Source organism: Coffea arabica, chromosome 1c, assembly GCF_036785885.1.
Source record: "Coffea arabica cultivar ET-39 chromosome 1c, Coffea Arabica ET-39 HiFi, whole genome shotgun sequence".
NCBI lineage: Eukaryota > Viridiplantae > Streptophyta > Magnoliopsida > Gentianales > Rubiaceae > Coffea > Coffea arabica.
Window position 1 is genome coordinate 22,817,212 of NC_092310.1, and position 19,172 is coordinate 22,836,383.

Sequence of the window (19,172 nt, forward strand, 5' to 3'; positions counted from 1 at the left end):
AACTCTTGCTGCTCATGATATTGTTGTCCACTACATGGGGAAGAAAAACTAGAATTCCTAATGTTGATCCTCAAAGGTATTCTTACATGCAACTATTGAATGATATTGCTAAGCGGGTATTGAGTGATATGCCTGGGAATGTGAATCTATTGTTGCACATGAGATGTGGAATTCCAAAAACTATAGGCAGCATGGATATCATTGATAATCAATTTTTGTAGGAAATGTTCAAAATTCATAAGAGTGAACTTGTAATCAATTTTTCTTTGTTTTTATTTTTTTATTAGAAAAGGAAATAGTTACAAGAGTAAAAAATCAGGGAAAAAAACAAGAAAACAGAGACTCAAGCCCTAATCAGTACCTCACGTAGACGTAGAACTTCGTAACAGTCAAGACGGGCCTCCCCTCTGGCTCCGAGAGGCAGGGCCACAAATGAGGCGCTGCACCGCTGGCCACCCAACCGCAATGAGGCTAAGGCATCTGCCACCGAGTTGGCCTCGCGAAACACATGGTGAAGGGGTGCATTCATCTGACGGAGGAAGTGTCTGATCTCTCGCGGAACGTTGCACACTGTCCACTTCGACACAACCTCCGAATTCACTAGCTGGACAAGGACCTTTGAGTCTGATTCAACAATCAATGTGCACACTGCCCGAGTTGCACACGTTGCTAGGCCTTCCCGAAGAGACTGCGCCTCAACTTCTAACACATCCAACTCTCCAAACTCCTTGTAATAGGCGAAGATCACCCTTCCACAATGATCTCGCATGACCCCACCCCCGGATGCCCTGCCGTGGAGGACACTGGCATCAGTGTTAAGCTTGAACCACCCCAGTGGAGGCTTTTCCCAAGAAACCAATGCAACACCCTTAACCCGCCTGTTAAGGCCGCCCAAATATGCTCATGGACAGTCCCGGTCGCGTGCAAAGGAGGTCTTGGAGAATGCACGAGCCTTACCCATCTGACATAGAAACTCCTGGATCTGGAAAATCACTTGAGCCTGAGTGACCGAACCTGCTTTGAATCTTGCAAAGTTTCTGCTCTTCCAAATGAACCAAAGAACCAACAAAGGGACAAGATGTGAGGACTCGCAAAATTTACTTATTTAATCTCCTATTTCTAGCTTATTTAATTATTTATTTGGTCTTTTACTCCGAATATTATTTTCTAAGCTCTTGAGACCTAATTACATGGAAATATAGTTTCATTATATTTTTAAAATGACTTGTTTCAAAAATTAATTTTCGGAAGCTCGTTTAGTGAAAATAGTGAACACGACTTTGGAAATCTTGATCGATTGAGAGTACAATAGGTTTGAAATATTGGAGACATGTACAATGGACCTAAATTAGGCATTTTAATGTTTAAATACTCAAGTGATAGTTATTAGTACTATCGTTATAAGAATTTTTCAGAAATTTCGTCTTATCGCGCATAAATTGGAAGTACGCGTTTTACGCGCGCGATTTAATTTAGGAACTTTAGACCCTTATTTTGGGACAATTAAGAGTGAATAATATTTATATGAATATAAGTGCATTAGAGGTTTAGTGTACTAGTGAAACAAACGCAAGAGGAATCGAGCCGAATCGCGCCAAACGCACCCTAATGTGAGTTGACTAATGGGTGATTTGTGGCCACAAGTTATTATCTTCTCTTGGAAGCTAAAATCTGATCACTCTCTCTCTCTCTCCCCTCTCCAAAGACAGCCGGCCATCTCTCTCTCTCTCAACCTCCAAGTTTCAAAAAATTCTTCTCACAAAAACCACCACCAAATCATCTCCAAATTCAACCAAACTTGCACCACACTTAGCTTAACACTAGGAGATCATTTTGAGCTGCAAAAGGGTGCTGGAAATCACGGTTTCTTGGAGCATTTTGAGGGCCAAAAATTCTGATCTAGTACATTAAGAAGGTATAACATGATCCATCACCTTAAACTTGATTTATAGTAGTAGATATGCATCTCTAGGTACTTGCATGTAAGTAGATGACTTGATATTGTTGGAAAAATGTGAAAGTGGGCTCTACGAACTCCCACTCTTGGGTTGTTGCTGATTTGATGATTGATGATGGATATATTGTTGGTTTAGTGGTTAAAATGATGGATTAATGGTGTATAACTAGTTGAAACTTCAAGGAGTGCATGGAGTAAAAAGTTTCGATTTTACCCCTGCTTTGATCGTACCCTTTTCTGTAGAATTTTGAGGGTTTAATGGTTCGTATATGATGTTTATATGTTTTATAGTTGGTGTATAAAATTTCATTGAAAAATAACATGATTTGGTTGGTCAAATGAGTTGATTTCCAAAGTTAGCAAAACTGGAAAATGAATCCCGTATTGCCCAGGCAGTCATTTTGTATCGGCCATAACTCTTCGCTCCGATGTCGAAATCAAGTGCCGTTTGCGGCATTGGAAACTAGACATTCCCAGATTTCCATTGGTACCAAATTCACATTCTGGTTCCACTTGAGGGAGCCACACCATTCGATTAAAAATCACTGTCCTGGTTCGTTTCTCTCCAGGAGACAGGACAGGACTTGTATCTTGATGCTCAAAAACGAGCTGTTTGTGAATGGAATTTGAAAATGGTTTCTTCTGAGAAAATTCAGCTTTATAAGAGAGCTTTCCAACGCCATCAACAACGTCCAATTCCAAGTTGAATTGAGTGAGTTGTGGCCAAAGTTTGAAACTGCTACAGTGATAGAATTTTCCACTTGGACAGATTTGTAACTAACAATGATTTGGGACTTGTTGTTTTGGAAACTTTGATGTCCGACATCTACCAAACTTTAGATTAGATGTTCCTTGGACTTTGTTTCACAAATAAACCAGATTTGGGTTGGTTGCTTCGGACAAAATGTTTAAAAAGGAAAGAAGAGCTAGAAGACAGTTTTACCTTGGGAAATTTCTTGAACTTTGATGGTTTAGTTAACTACCTTCCCGTGTGAATTTTCAAATGAAATTTGATAGAAGAGTAATCCTCATATGGAGGTTTAATTGTACAAAATTTGGTAATATTCTAAGACCATTTTGATATGCAAATGATGTCACAAAATTCGCTCATCGAATCTGGAAAACTTTTCGTTTTCTCTTAGCCAAACGGTCAAATCTGATTTGGAGAGTTTTATTTCTAGAATTTGGATGTCAATGGTCTTTAAATTTCTCAGTGGATGTTTATGAACTCTTGGTTTCAATAATGGAGAGATTTGAAACTGATTTCATGGTACAAAAAGTTTGTAAACAAAAGAAAAGTGAGAAGGTAGTTTAGCCTTGAAACTCTTCATAAACTTTGGTTGTTTTAATGACTACCTTACCGTGTGAGTTTTCGTATGAAACTTGGTAGAAACGTTGTTTACATATGGAAGATTTGGTGTACCAAGTTTGATGTATTTCTAATGCCAACTTGATGACCAAATGATACTTCGAATCTAGTTTTTAAACCTGGAAAATAGCCCAACAGTCTTAACTTTTTCGGCAACTTGGAGGTACTATATCTTGGTGCTCGAAACTCTGTTTCTCGTTCCGCTTGTTTTGTTATACTCTTGGATTACAACACTAATTGATTTCCAAATTTCAAAGGTTAGTTCAAAACAAGTGAATTTTGCCGAATTTCTAAAGTTGGCCAAAAACCAACTTAAATCTGTCTTGATAATTCAAGTTACCAACTTTGAGCCAAAATTTGAGTGCCTTTCACTTACATTCGTGGAAAAGTGTCTTCTAAGAACTTTTAGTACTTTGAAAGAGGATTCCAACAGTACCAAGTTTTCCAATTTTGGACTTGTGGAGAGTGAAATATGATTTTTCAAAAATTGCTTGTTAAATCTGGAATTTTCTAACTTAAAGGAAACTAAGGGTTTCGAACCCTCCATTTTCCTTCAATATCATTTGATCATTTTACATTTGATTTCAGAGATGGAAATCAGATTTGTCTTGTGTTTTAAAACCCACTTTTGAACCTCGAGTTACACGACTCTTAGACTCGTCTCCGCGTTAATTTCTTAGATTGTACTAGTGTACAATTTTCCTCGATAATTAGAATGATTTTGAGTGGTAGTTGATTATTGTTTGCTCATGCACTCGAGGGAATCTCCCAGAGGAACTCGGAGCGGACACCTAAGACGCTTGTTTAAGAACTACTCGCTTGTTTTGACTAGGTGAGTGTTCCATATAGGAATACGTAATTGGAATAAGTCTATGACATGCTTAACCCCTGGTCATTAGGTGTTACGTGCTATATGTTAAGTATTACCACTGGAGGGATAAGGCGATGGCCAGACCGTACCGTGGGGATCGGAAGTCATAAGGTGCAGATGACCGACAGAGTTCCACTGGAACATCGTATCCTACCGTATATGTTTACCTTGTATCATGATAATTGTTTCATGCTAAAATGTCAACATGAAATCCTGAACTATGCCTGTGATATGCTCCATATATACCTGTTACCTGACCAATGTACTTATATCATGATACCTGTCTCATGATAAATGTCTCATACCATGATAAATGTCTCAAATTACTCGTACAATGATTATCACCTCATGATAACACGCCATTGTGTAACATTGAACCATGCATATGATATGCCCAACTTACTTGATTTATTTGAACTGTTAGAGTGTCTTGGAACCTCACTGGGCTGTGTAGCTCATCCCACGTTGTGGTTTTTGTTGACACCAAATTTTTGGTGTAATTTCTTTTACTTTTTATTCTCATTTGTCGTGGTTGCTTTTTAGTTTTTTTTTTAGTTTCTAGTTTTTATTTTATTTTTAAGTTTTAGCGTAGAAAAATCATGAAAAAGAAAAAAAAAGAAGAAAAATCATGAAAAAAGAGAAGAAAGGAAAATTTGTTCACAAAAATATGTTTATTTCTTTTGAATTCAAATTTTGGCATTTTAGTTATTTTTATTAAGTTATTTTGAGAAAAAAAGAAAAAAAAAGAAAAATGAAAAGTGAAAGAAAAAATTGAAAAATGGTCGTTTTTGTTGTTTTTATTTTTTTTTTGTTTTCATTATTATTATTATTACTTGGTTTTTTCTTGTCAATTTTGTTAATTTGTTTTTATTATTATTTATTTTTTATCAATATTGTTATTATTGTATTACTTAAAAAAAAAAAAGGGAAAAAGCTATTTTCATGCAATAGCCATCGGATGGCCGAGGTAAAGGATTGAGCTGGGAGGTTTGTGACCATCCAGATGAGGGTTAAGAGATTCATGATGATATAAAAGGAAGGGAAGGAGTGCGTGAGAGAGGGGAGGCTTCATCTGAGAGAGTGACGGCTGGTAAAATCTGCAAAAGAGGGAGAGCAAAACAGTGGACAAAGGAAGGGAAAAGTGAGATATAGAGAGGATCAAGATTAACGGCAAAAGAAAAAAATGGCGGAGAAGAGTGACGGGGAATAGCTGAGAGAGGACAAGAGAGAGCTGGGGTTGGCCGGCTGTAGGAAGAAAAGGGCTTGGAAAAAGTGAGAAAAGGCTAGTGTAAGGGAGAGAGGAAGGCACAAAGAAGGGTGACGGCTGGGGGAGACAACAGAAAATCTGGAAAGGGAAAAAGGGTTTACGGCTGAGAAGAAAAGAAACCAAGAGAGTTGCGGTCAATCCAGCTTTGCCCACGAAACCATAAATTTCTACACAAACTCCAACCCTGGGGAGAGGAATTTCGTTCGGAAGTTTGGCAGAAAGGACGCCTGAAACGTCTTCGAATCTGTCTCTACATTTGCCGACCTCATTTCTGGTTCATGTTCAAAGGGCCAACGAGTCGACTGCAGCTGTTTTCTTTGTTCGTTTTCCTTGTTCAAGTTCGGTCAGAAGGCTTCATCAGGTCCTCTTCTGAACTAATCTTATAGTTCCTCCCTTTGTCACTCGTTGGTCTAAACATTTGCAGTTCTCTTTTGTTCTCTGTCGCTGCCATCGGTTTGTGTTTTATGCTCTGTCTTGATTCCTTTTGTTGATTTCCTTCAAAGCTGATTTTATAAGGTAGCTAGATGGTTTTGTATGTTTAAGGATTATCAGACATTTTGGGGAAGGTGATAAAGGTCCAAACTTTGAGTCTCTGTTTGCTTGTTATGGTGATGCTAAGCTAGTTGCAGCCGTGTTGGTAGAGTCTTTTTCCTTGGTTTGCTGAAGTTTTGTGTTGCTTGAAATGTCTGATCTGTTTGCCATTCACCTGAGATGTCGTGGGAATGTTGGCAGCTTAGCAGTAGAGGCTAGCAATCCGCTTGGTCTGTAGTTGCTGAAAGAAGAACCTTGCTGCATCTTTTCCTTCTTCTTTCTTTTGCTGTTCAATTTTTATCCCTGATGGATAGCTTCAATTCATGTTTTAATCTTGCAATGAAGTTGCATATTTGGTCAATGATTGTTAGGGAAAATCTTGACATTTGGTGAGTATACTCGCATGACGAACTGGAAAGGATTTCATGACAGAAATGTTGCAGCAATAAAATGGTAGAAAATCGAATCTAAAAACTACAGAATGTTATTTCTATGCTTGCATGATCATTTGTCCGAATTTCAGATGTTTAAATATAAGATTTTTGCGGCTAACAGTGGGAAATGTTTGGTAATCTGGTTCCTTCAGTCCAAGCCTTCGTTGTCTAAGTTGTTCCTTGCGGTTGGTTTGCATCAGGAAACTCGATAGTGAATCAGGAAAAAAACGCAGCATAGCTTTGGTTGAGTTACATGAACTTTTGGGGGATGTGTTCCGCTCCTTTTGTTGCATGTTCAATTGTATTATGTTAGTCAAAATGTTTAAGTTGTTAAATGGTGATTGAGTGATGGTTTTGTTGGCTTTTGCTTGAAGTCTTCTATGAAATCTGCATTTGAGAGTTTAAAGTTGCGGGAAAAGGCTGGATGAATGTTGAAGCAGGAAATTGTAGCAAAAGCTGTCAAGTGTTATGCATGAAAATTTTTGAACATTACACCATCTCTTCTATCCCAGATTTCCTCTATTGTGTTGTTCAGTGCGTGTGTTCATGGTGAGAATAATGAATGTTAAGCTGTAAAATTTTCTGGGTTCTTGATAGATGCACTTCACCTTTATGTTTTGCTGTCTTCTTTGCTCCCCGCAACAGCACACAAAGCTAGTTTTAGTCATCCTTCGCTAGTTTAATCTTGTGTTGAAGGGAAAGAAGTGAAAAGCTTGGTGCTGAGTTTATGTGTTAGGATTTAAAAGATATTTGAATCATGCCCAAGTGCTTGCTGGAAAATGCAGTTCAGTTTGCTGAACCAGAAACTCACGGCCTTGTCTTGTTGTTTTCTTCCATTTCGGTTCCTAGCTTTGCTGTTTTTATTAGATAATAATTCCAACATGTTTCTTCTTGGTTTGTTTGCATGAATACTTTTAAACTGAATAAGGGAATGGCATGAATGTGGTTGCGGGAAAAGCTGAAGTTTATGAAAAATTGCAGCAGTGTTCGTTCCTTCAAAGAAAAATGTGTTTGAGTGTTCCTCCAGATTTTTGCATCAACTCCCTTTATGTTGTTTGTTATTTGGAGGTTGAGATTATACGTTTTGTTGCTTGGTTTCAAGTTATGATTCTGATTGAAAATGTCTTGAGCAAAGCTTGAGTGTTCAAGTCTGAAATTTGAGCTTGGAAACAAAAATGCAGCCAGCCTATGTTTAGTTGCAAGAAGCTTCAAAATGCAGAATTTTTCTAACGTATGCATGCATGAGAACCAAAAGAAAATTGCACTTTAAACCCTCAAGATCCCCCTTATTCCACTAGGACCCTATCAATTGAATAATCTCCTCAATTTAGTCCTTGGTAGTTTTAATTTTGAAACTTCATTGCTTGCTTTGCTTCAAATTAACTACCATGCTTTGTCAATTGCACTTAAGCCATGACTTTGGGGGCTTTATGACCGAATGAGCTCTTGTTTGCCTATTTTCTTTAATCTCTTCAAATAAATTGGTACCTTGACCATTTCTTTTATTTTGGAGGATAAATAAGTGATTTCACTCCATTTAGAGCATCAATTCAAGGTGGCGGTATAATTTCTTTTATCCCTCTTTGTGTCTCTCCTATGTGACTCAACGTGCTAAGTGAATTGCATGTCTACTTTGCTTTCCTAGCTTTTCTTTAATTCCTTTTACTTATGTCATTTACTTTTTTTTCATTAAGTTATTCTTTTAATGGGGTATGTGTACACCTCTTGGCTTGTAATAGATAGGGCTGTGGCGAGCAATTTGGTCCATTTTCCCTTTCCCCTTTTGTTTTAGTTAGTGAATGTAATAGGTTCATTAGCTTGGTTGCATGCCTACGTGTTAAGTGTTAATTTGCATTGTTAGGGCCATGCATCTAGTCGAGCATGCTAAATGTTATGTGCTATGTGTTTATGAGTGTTTGGCATGTCTACTCGCTTTTCATAGCCATGAATGAATGTGATGGATGAATGTACGTTTCCACTAGTCCAACGCTAGACGGAATTCATAGAATGGGCTAGTCCAACGCTAGACCCTTAGGGATTTCCCCTCGTTAGTACATGTTTGCATGTTTCACTTCATTTCATGCATTTTTCTTAGTTTTATCATTTTGCATGCCCCTCGAACCCCTTGTCCCTCCATTTTAGGATTTTTGCATTTCATGCTAGTTATAGGATTCATTTGCTTGAGAGTCCCCTTAAATATGGGATATAGACGAGTGTGGCTTTTTCTAAGCCTTAGCACGCTTGTATCCTCTCTATAAAAGGGCAAATTGAGTCACGATTTAGGTCTCCCCGTACCCAATATGCATGAATTCCCTAGGCTCATGCATTTCTAAATCCACTCTATCATTACACTTTCATTTTTCCTCTCATTTGCACACGTGCATCACTTTTTATCATCACTTGCACACATGCACTTTACATTATCATTTCACATACCGTACCTTACCCACTCACGTGCACATTTTCATTTATATATTTATTGTCTTTTATTACTTTTTCAAACTCATGTACTCACATTGCATACATGCGTTCCATTCATTTGCATCTCACTCGCATCATTCGTGACTTCTTCAAAGGATCGTTATTGGGCTTCACAATTAATGTGATTGGCACCACTCAACCTTTGAAGAGAAATTTCCCCCAATACCCCTAGGTCTAGGGTTTGCATTCATGTAGTGCATCCAAATGTAATAAATTCTTTGGTTAAAACAAGAAAATCTTTGATTAAATCATGCAACTAGCCTTGGCTAGGTCGAAGGGGTGCCTTGGATTTTTATCCTTGCCTTCCCCTTCGTCAAATGTGACTCCCGAACCTTTTTCGTTGGTTTACGTGGACTAGGAGTCGTTTAAAAGGGGTTTCTTATTACTTTTTCCTATTTTTTTCTTTAAAAATACTTTTTTTAGGTGACTTGGTACACCTTAACTCATTACCAAGTGGCGACTCCGTATTTAGTTTTAAAAACCCTTTTAAACTATAATGTTGGGTCAAATCGTCGCATTCTCAAACCCCCATTTAGACCCATTTTTCTTTTAAATCAAAATTCATTTTTCAATCACAAAAATACATTTTTTAAACCATTTATTTATTTATCAAAAAATGGGGCGCGACAGTTTTCTTTTACAGGGTTCGAGACCAAGGGTGCTCGTGAGTAGTACTAGATTGTTTTCTTTTGCAGACTTTAAGTTATATTATAACGGATGGCTATTGTACCCTTTTCCGTTGGGTTGTATTTAAGCTTGGAAGCTGCATAATTGTAAGTGTGAGATATTTGGAGTACTTTAATTATGTATTGAAGTTACTTAAAGTATTTCGAGCTTTTGAATGATGGATTGTAGTGAGTCCTGGCGAGAGCTGGGCAGGCGTCCCGCGGATACCCTTTGGTTCGCCTTAGGGAGAAGTGGGGGCGTTACAGTTGGTATCAGAGCTTAGGCTTCAGATTTTGTAGTGTATCCTAGGCTTAAATGTTTAGGATGCCGGACTGTGGGACTATTCTGAAAGTTAAATGATTGCTTGTAGCGATGAAATTTAGAGCCACTTCACGTGGTCTCTACAAAGGAGCAAGATAGGGCCAAGTGGTGTTATGGTCCTTACTATGTGATTGAGTAAAGATTTAAGTGGCTTTCTAGAAATGTAAGCTGTGAATCATGAATATTGTAGGATGTAAAACCTTTATCTTGATAATTGGAGGGAATTTGATATGTATGTTGGGTAGGAATCTCGAATGTGGTGATTTACTCTTGGGACCGGCCGGCTCGAGTTGTGAATTATCCTATTTTGGATTCTTGTACCCGAGTATTTGAGAGTTGATGGCAACCATAGGGACTTTATATCTCCATTTGTGGGGAATAAGAATGAATCGATATTTCATGTGAATGGTTACAGGAAACCAATAATTGTTTCGTTAAGATGGTACAATAATTAAGAGTGGAAGATGGAAAAGATCGCAACCCAAAAGATCCTTGTGTTGGGATTGAAATCGAGCATGTTAGGGAACGAGAATCGTCTAGTTCCAATTAATCTAGTGAATCTCTACTTGTGATCTTTCATAGTAAAACGATGGGAGTAGAACTTAAGAGTTTGCGCCTTGGAGATGAATGTACTTGTGATAATCACTTGTTTATTTTTGTTATTGACTTTGACTTGGCATGAACTTTACTTGGCCATAATTTGTGTTATGATTTAATGAACTCTAGTTTGTGTTTACTTGCATAGTGATAATGTTATTTGTGAAAGTGTCTTCATCCTCTTTAAATGTTGCTACTGGTATATGAGTGTAGTTCAATTTTAACTAAGTGTGAGGGTTATGCATGTGCGTATAGATTAGATGTGAACATGGAAACTAGAGGACAACGAAAGGGACGTCAACCTAGACAACCCCGAAATGAAAGAGTAGCTAATGGGTCCGATATTGATCAAAACGTTGAGCTAAGTGCTGGGAGAGGAAATGACCAGATAGGACAAGTTTTAACTCGCATGACGGATATCCTAGAGCTCTTGGTAGCTCAACAAGGTCAAGGTGTTGGACAAGGAAACCAACGTGGAAACCAAGAGATAGGGGAGGATCGAGCTTTAGAGTGGTTTCAGAAATTCTCTCCGCCCAAGTTTGCTGGAGGGCCTGATCCAGAGGTGGCTGAGAATTGGTTAGAGAATATAAGAAATATATTCGATGCCTTGGATTACACAGAGGAGAGACAAGTCACCTTTGCTGTATTTCAACTTGAAGGAGCAGCCCGAGCATGGTGGAATGTTATAAGAAACAAGTGGGAAAGAGATCAAACTCCGAGAATTTGGATAAACTTCGTGCGTGAATTTAATGAGAAATTTCTTCCTCCACTTGTCCAAGAAAAGAGAGAAGATGATTTTATAAAGCTTCGTCAAGGAACTTTAAGCGTAGCTGAGTATGAAACACGCTTTACGAAGTTATCTACATATGCCCCAGAATTGGTGGCTACTGAACGGAAGAGAATAAGACAGTTTATCCAAGGATTAGATTTGGAAATCCAAGATGCCCTTGCCGCAGCACAGGTTGAAACATTTAGTGACGCTCTTGAAAAAGCGCAAAGGGTAGAAAGCACAAAATCTCAACTGAGAGCTTTTCAAAAAAGGAAAAGAGATACATCTGACAGTACACTAGGAAAAAATGGACCACCACCCAAAGTTAGAAAAGAAGTGGATGAAGTAGGACTGTTACTTCCTGCACCACTCATGATAAAGGAACCAAAAGGAACTATGTCACGAGGGACTTCAGTAGGACAAACATGATCAAAGAAAACCTCGCAAGCAAGTCAGGTCACAACACCTCGTCCGACTTGTGGATATTGTGGAAGGACGAATCACACTGAAGAAAACTGTTGGCTAAAGGGACGAAAGTGTATGGGATGTGGGAGTACCAATCATAAAGTTCATGACTGTCCAAGGAGGTATCCACGAGAAACTACTGCTCAACAAGAAAATGGAACTGTCTCTCGACAAGTCAATGGAAGGAGAAACCGACCAGTGGCATCTGAAAGAACGCATGACATGAACACACCACACGGTTCAGAGTTGTCTGAGATTACAGAAGGTATGAATTTCGAGGACGAAATTCTTTTAAGGAGGGGAGGTTGTGAGGACTCACAAAATTTACTTATTTAATCTCCTATTTCTAGTTTATTTAATTATTTATTTGGTCTTTTACTCCGAATATTATTTTCTAAACTCTTGAGAACTAATTACATGGAAATATAGTTTCATTATATTTTTAAAATGACTTGTTTCAAAAATTAATTTTCGGAATCTCGTTTAGTGAAAATAGTGAACACGTCTTTGGAAATCTTGATCGATTGAGAGTACAATAGGTTTGAAATATTGGAGACATGTACAATGGACCTAAATTAGGCATTTTAATGTTTAAATACTCAAGTGATAGTTATTAGTACTATCGTTATAAGAATTTTTCAGAAATTTCGTCTTATCGCGCATAAATTGGAAGTACGCGTTTTACGCGCGCGATTTAATTTAGGAACTTTAGACCCTTATTTTGGGACAATTAAGAGTGAATAATATTTATATGAATATAAGTGCATTAGAGGTTTAGTGTACTAGTGAAACAAACGCAAGAGGAATCGAGCCGAATCGCGCCAAACGCACCCTAATGTGAGTTGACTAATTGGTGATTTGTGGCCACAAGTTATTATCTTCTCTTGGAAGCTAAAATCTGATCACTCTCTCTCTCTCTCTCCTCTCCAAAGACAGCCGGCCATCTCTCTCTCTCTCAACCTCCAAGTTTCAAAAAATTCTTCTCACAAAAACCACCACCAAATCATCTCCAAATTCAACCAAACTTGCACCACACTTAGCTTAACACTAGGAGATCATTTTGAGCTGCAAAAGGGTGCTGGAAATCACGGTTTCTTGGAGCATTTTGAGGGCCAAAAATTCTGATCTATTACATTAAGAAGGTATAACATGATCCATCACCTTAAACTTGATTTATAGTAGTAGATATGCATCTCTAGGTACTTGCATGTAAGTAGATGACTTGATATTGTTGGAAAAATGTGAAAGTGGGCTCTACGAACTCCCACTCTTGGGTTGTTGCTGATTTGATGATTGATGATGGATATATTGTTGGTTTAGTGGTTAAAATGATGGATTAATGGTGTATAACTAGTTGAAACTTCAAGGAGTGCATGGAGTAAAAAGTTCCGATTTTACCCCTGCTTTGATCGTACCCTTTTCTGTAGAATTTTGAGGGTTTAATGGTTCGTATATGATGTTTATATGTTTTATAGTTGGTGTATAAAATTTCATTGAAAAATAACATGATTTGGTTGGTCAAATGAGTTGATTTCCAAAGTTAGCAAAACTGGAAAATGAATCCCGTATTGCCCAAGCAGTCATATTGTATCGGCCATAACTCTTCGCTCCGATGTCGAAATCAAGTGCCGTTTGCGGCATTGGAAACTAGACATTCCCAGATTTCCATTGGTACCAAATGCACATTCTGGTTCCACTTGAGTGAGCCACACCATTCGATTAAAAATCACTGTCCTGTTTCGTTTCTCTCCAGGAGACAGGACAGGACTTGTATCTTGATGCTCAAAAACGAGCTGTTTGTGAATGGAATTTGAAAATGGTTTCTTCTGAGAAAATTCAGCTTTATAAGAGAGCTTTCCAACGCCATCAACAACGTCCAATTCCAAGTTGAATTGAGTGAGTTGTGGCCAAAGTTTGAAACTGCTACAGTGATAGAATTTTCCACTTGGACAGATTTGTAACTAACAATGATTTGGGACTTGTTGTTTTGGAAACTTTGATGTCCGACATCTACCAAACTTTAGATTAGATGTTCCTTGGACTTTGTTTCACAAATAAACCAGATTTGGGTTGGTTGCTTCGGACAAAATGTTTAAAAAGGAAAGAAGAGCTAGAAGACAGTTTTACCTTGGGAAATTTCTTGAACTTTGATGGTTTAGTTAACTACCTTCCCGTGTGAATTTTCAAATTAAATTTGATAGAAGAGTAATCCTCATATGGAGGTTTAATTGTACAAAATTTGGTAATATTCTAAGACCATTTTGATATGCAAATGATGTCACAAAATTCGCTCATCGAATCTGGAAAACTTTTCGTTTTCTCTTAGCCAAATGGTCAAATCTGATTTGGAGAGTTTTATTTCTAGAATTTGGATGTCAATGGTCTTTAAATTGCTCAGTGGATGTTTATGAACTCTTGGTTTCAATAATGGAGAGATTTGAAACTGATTTCATGGTACAAAAAGTTTGTAAACAAAAGAAAAGTGAGAAGGTAGTTTAGCCTTGAAACTCTTCATAAACTTTGGTTGTTTTAATGACTACCTTACCGTGTGAGTTTTCGTATGAAACTTGGTAGAAACGTTGTTTACATATGGAAGATTTAGTGTACCAAGTTTGATGTATTTCTAATGCCAACTTGATGACCAAATGATACTTCGAATCTAGTTTTTAAACCTGGAAAATAGCCCAACAGTCTTAACTTTTTCAGCAACTTGGAGGTACTATATCTTGGTGCTCGAAACTCCGTTTCTCGTTCCGCTTGTTTTGTTATACTCTTGGATTGCAACACTAATTGATTTCCAAATTTCAAAGGTTAGTTCAAAACAAGTGAATTTTGCTGAATTTCTAAAGTTGGCCAAAAACCAACTTAAATCTGTCTTGATAATTCAAGTTACCAACTTTGAGCCAAAATTTGAGTGCCTTTCACTTACATTCGTGGAAAAGTATCTTCTAAGAACTTTTAGTACTTTGAAAGAGGATTCCAACAGTACCAAGTTTTCCAATTTTGGACTTGTGGAGAGTGAAATATGATTTTTCAAAAATTGCTTGTTAAATCTGGAATTTTCTAACTTAAAGGAAACTAAGGGTTTCGAACCCTCCATTTTCCTTCAATATCATTTGATCATTTTACATTTGATTTCAGAGATGGAAATCAGATTTGTCTTGTGTTTTAAAACCCACTTTTGAACCTCGAGTTACACGAACTCTTAGACTCGTCTCCGCGTTAATTTCTTAGATTGTACTAGTGTACAATTTTCCTCGATAATTAGAATGATTTTGAGTGGTAGTTGATTATTGTTTGCTCAGGCACTCGAGGGAATCTCCCAGAGGAACTCGGAGCGGACACCTAAGACGCTTGTTTAAGAACTACTCGCTTGTTTTGACTAGGTGAGTGTTCCATATAGGAATACGTAATTGGAATAAGTCTATGACATGCTTAACCCCTGGTCATTAGGTGTTAAGTGCTATATGTTAAGTATTACCACTGGAGGGATAAGGCGATGGCCAGACCGTACCGTGGGGATCGGAAGTCATAAGGTGCAGATGACCGACAGAGTTCCACTAGAACACCGTATCCTACCGTATATGTTTACCTTGTATCATGATAATTGTTTCATGCTAAAATGTCAACATGAAATCCTGAACTATGCCTGTGATATGCTCCATACCTATTACCTGACCAATGTACTTATATCATGATACCTGTCTCATGATAAATGTCTCATACCATGATAAATGTCTCAAATTACTCGTACAATGATTATCACCTCATGATAACACGCCATTGTGTAACATTGAACCATGCATATGATATGCCCAACTTACTTGATTTATTTGAACTGTTAGAGTGTCTTGGAACCTCACTGGGCTGTGTAGCTCATCCCACGTTGTGGTTTTCTTTTACAGGGTTCGAGACCAAGGGTGCTCGTGAGTAGTACTATATTGTTTTCTTTGAAGACTTTAAGTTATATTATAACGGATGGCTATTGTACCCTTTTCCGTTGGGTTGTATTTATGCTTGGAAGCTGCATAATTGTAAGTGTGAGATATTTGGAGTACTTTAATTATGTATTGAAGTTACTTAAAGTATTTCGAGCTTTTGAATGATGGATTGTAGTGAGTCCTGGCGAGAGCTGGGCAGGCGTCCCGCGGATACCCTTTGGTTCGCCTTAGGGAGAAGTGGGGGCGTTACACAAGAACCCGCACATGCGTTGCTGAAACTTTGGAGTGAGAGGAAAACCAGTAGGACAACATAGTGGCAACACCAGACGCGTTAAACAAGAGAAGACCGAACACTTTGAAAAAGTGTTCCAACACCCCTCTAGCCACAGCGGCGTGTAGGAACAGATGATTGACCGATTCCTAGGCCTGCTGACAACAACTACATCTGGAGCAGAATATTACCCCTTTACTCTACAACACACTATCTAAGGGGAGCCAGCGGCGTAGCAGATGCCATGCAAAAAGGAAACTCGTAGGGGCACAATCGAACCCCATACACTGTCCTTGATCAATTGAACTTGTAATCAATTTGTTTATCCTTGACATGGATATTATACCTGATAAGGTTGGTAACAATTTAAATGGTCAATATTTCCAAGAGAACTTGGTAATTGATAATAATACTGGAAGACAGGTTGATTACTTTCGAAATTATGGGAAAAATTTTAAGGATGATGATGCGTATTATGATTCTAATTCTGATGAGTCATGGAAACATCATTTGGGCAGTGATAAAGAAGATGGTTCACATGATGATCGAGGGTCCATTGCATCCAGTGACAGCAACGACCTAAACTTTGCTGATTTTAAGGAAAATGAAGATAGTGATGTTGTTCCAGCTTCTGCTTCTGAATGTGAGAAAGTCCTTGATCCTATGAAAGAAGTCATGAAGTCCAAGATGTGGACTTATAATCCAAGGGATAAGATAGAGTTTGATAAAGGCCGGCTGTTCACAAATATAGATGCTTTTAGAGCAGCATTGAAAGATTATGTGATTCAGAAAGGCTTTCCAATTGTGAGGCTTAAGAATGAAAAAATTCGATGCATTGAAAAGTGTGGTGCTCAGGGATGTAATTGGAGAATTCATGCATCTCCTATTGCTAATTCTGTGACTTTCATGATTAAGTCATACAATCCTGAGTACACATCAAATTGGATTGCAAAGGACTGTGGAAGCTACATCAGATTGGATTGCAAAGAAGTTAGTGATTGTGCTTGGAGATAATCCAGAAATGTCAAATAAGGGGGTAGTTGCTGAAATGAGAAAATATGGTGTTACTCCAAGCAAGATGCAAGTGTATAGGGCAAAAAAGAAGGCACTTGAAGAGATAGAAGACATGCATAGTGAACCTTATTCTAAGTTGCCAAAGTATGCTGAGCTTGTGAGAAGTACAAATCCTGGAAGCATATGTAAAATTCATTTTATGAGACCAAATTTACTAGTTGAACCTACATTCTTAAGGCTCTTTATCAGCTTTAAAGTACAAAAAGATGGCTTCCTATCAGGCTGTCGACCATTTGTTGGCTTCGATGGATGTTTTCTCAAAGGGCCATATGGTGGCGTGCTTCTAATTGTTGTAGACTTAGATGGAAATAATAGTTTGTTCCTCTTGCTTTTGCAATTGCAGAATGTGAGAACAAAGAAACATGGAGCTAGCTTTTTCACTATTTTGAGGAGTTTTATGGACCATTTGACAACAACATACCTTGGACATTCATTAGTGATAGGCAAAATATATTTTTTTTTCATTCATCATTACTCATTTATCTGTTTCTGTTTTGTTCTTCTTATTGTACATAACTCAATCCATTAAATTTTTTTTCCAGGGATTGAACCTTGTCTATGAAGAGAAAATCCCTATTGTTGATGCTAGGTATTGCTATAGACACATCTGCACCAGTTTCAAAGCTCAATTCCTTGGATTGGTACTAAGGAACTACTTTTTTTGACAGCCCCATCTCCCCCTAGGGCGTACCCAAGGGTTTGACGGACCATCTAGCCAACTCTCGCCAAGACCCAGTCACGTATCAAGAAAATTTACAAATAAAACCTCAATAAAAAAATAAACGATATTAATTACAACCTTTAACATATACACTTATGGATCTCCCCTGTCCACCCAATCTATAATACAACCAAGGAGTCAAACTTGCAAAAAATCAAACAAACAAGCTGGCTAGACATCTATGAAGTACTCGCTCGAGCAACTAAAAAACTTAGAAAAAATCGAGGCCTTCCTCAATTCAACCTCTCATGTTCTCATCCCTGTAAGGAAAACAAATGGCATGAAATGAGCTAAAAGCCCAATGAGATTCCAAGTAACCAAGCAAGTAAAATAAGAGATAAGATAGCATACCCAGACATCAAGAAACAAGTTAAATTCAAATAGATCGTGACCCAGTATATAGTTAAGCAAGTAGCCAGATAGATCATGCAAAAAATGTATAGTAAAGAACACATTCATAGCAAAGGATATAGGTTGCTCTTTAGAGCAAGTTCACAGTAGCTTGATCCCCGTTTGTTGGCTCTCCGTCAACCACGAAAGTATAACGTCCGTAGATCTCCACTTTACACCAATTTCCGTTCACCGATCAATCCCCTACCGAGTCCGAACGCCCAAGAAGTACCCAAGGTTCGTCGATCTCCTCGACCATGCCCTTGCTAGCTCGATTCGACCAACTAACCCTAGGTTGGACTTATAGTCCCAGATATACAGTAATTTAGGATATGACTTATAATCCCATGTATTCAATAATCAGGAATGGAGTCGTTGGTTGTTATCCAACGCTCACGCAGTAATGATTGGAGATGTTACTTGTCACTTAACGCTCCGTATTCAGTAATATCAGAATAAACAGGTTAGGAACTTGTCCTTTACCCTAGATTGCCCAGCTTACCCGACCACTCTGAGGCTGGTCTAAAGCAAGAGATCCAACGAGGGCTCAATTCAGCCGTTGCCGACCTACATTCATGCATAGGCATGAGTAACCTTAGTTTCCACTTACCCGATGTCTCGGATAGGGTCCAAGGCCCAATTCAACCACCATAAGAGAGATGTAGCTGGTCTACAATTCAACTGCTACAAGAGAGATGTAGTCGATCTACTATTCAACCGCTACAAGAAGGATGTAGCCGGTCTACAGTTCAACCGCTACAAGAGCAATGTAGCCGGTCTACAAACATACACATAAACATGCAAGTCCGCATGCAGGATCAATTAATTCAAATTCATGGAGGTCGAGCGCGAATACGGACACATTCGCCTCGCCATAATCAAGTCACAAGTAATGTTCAGCAATACACATTCTCAAGCATTCCAAGTATTTCAAGTCAATATTCAGGTCACATACAAATCAAGTTACTTGTACATGCATGAAGGAGATATCAAGTTTTTAGTCCAGTCAGGTCAATTGAGTGTACATAAGAACATACTCGTCTAAAT

The 19,172-nt window shown here is 38.2% G+C and overlaps 1 protein-coding gene across 1 annotated transcript; it reads right to left on the reverse strand.

Moving 5' to 3' along the window:
• Positions 1-343: 343 nt before the first annotated feature.
• On the reverse strand, positions 344-769 carry LOC140004887 (uncharacterized). Its single transcript, XM_072045040.1, has one exon. The coding sequence runs from the start codon at positions 767-769 to the stop codon at positions 344-346; it is 426 nt and encodes a 141-aa protein (XP_071901141.1).
• Positions 770-19,172: the final 18,403 nt, after the last annotated feature.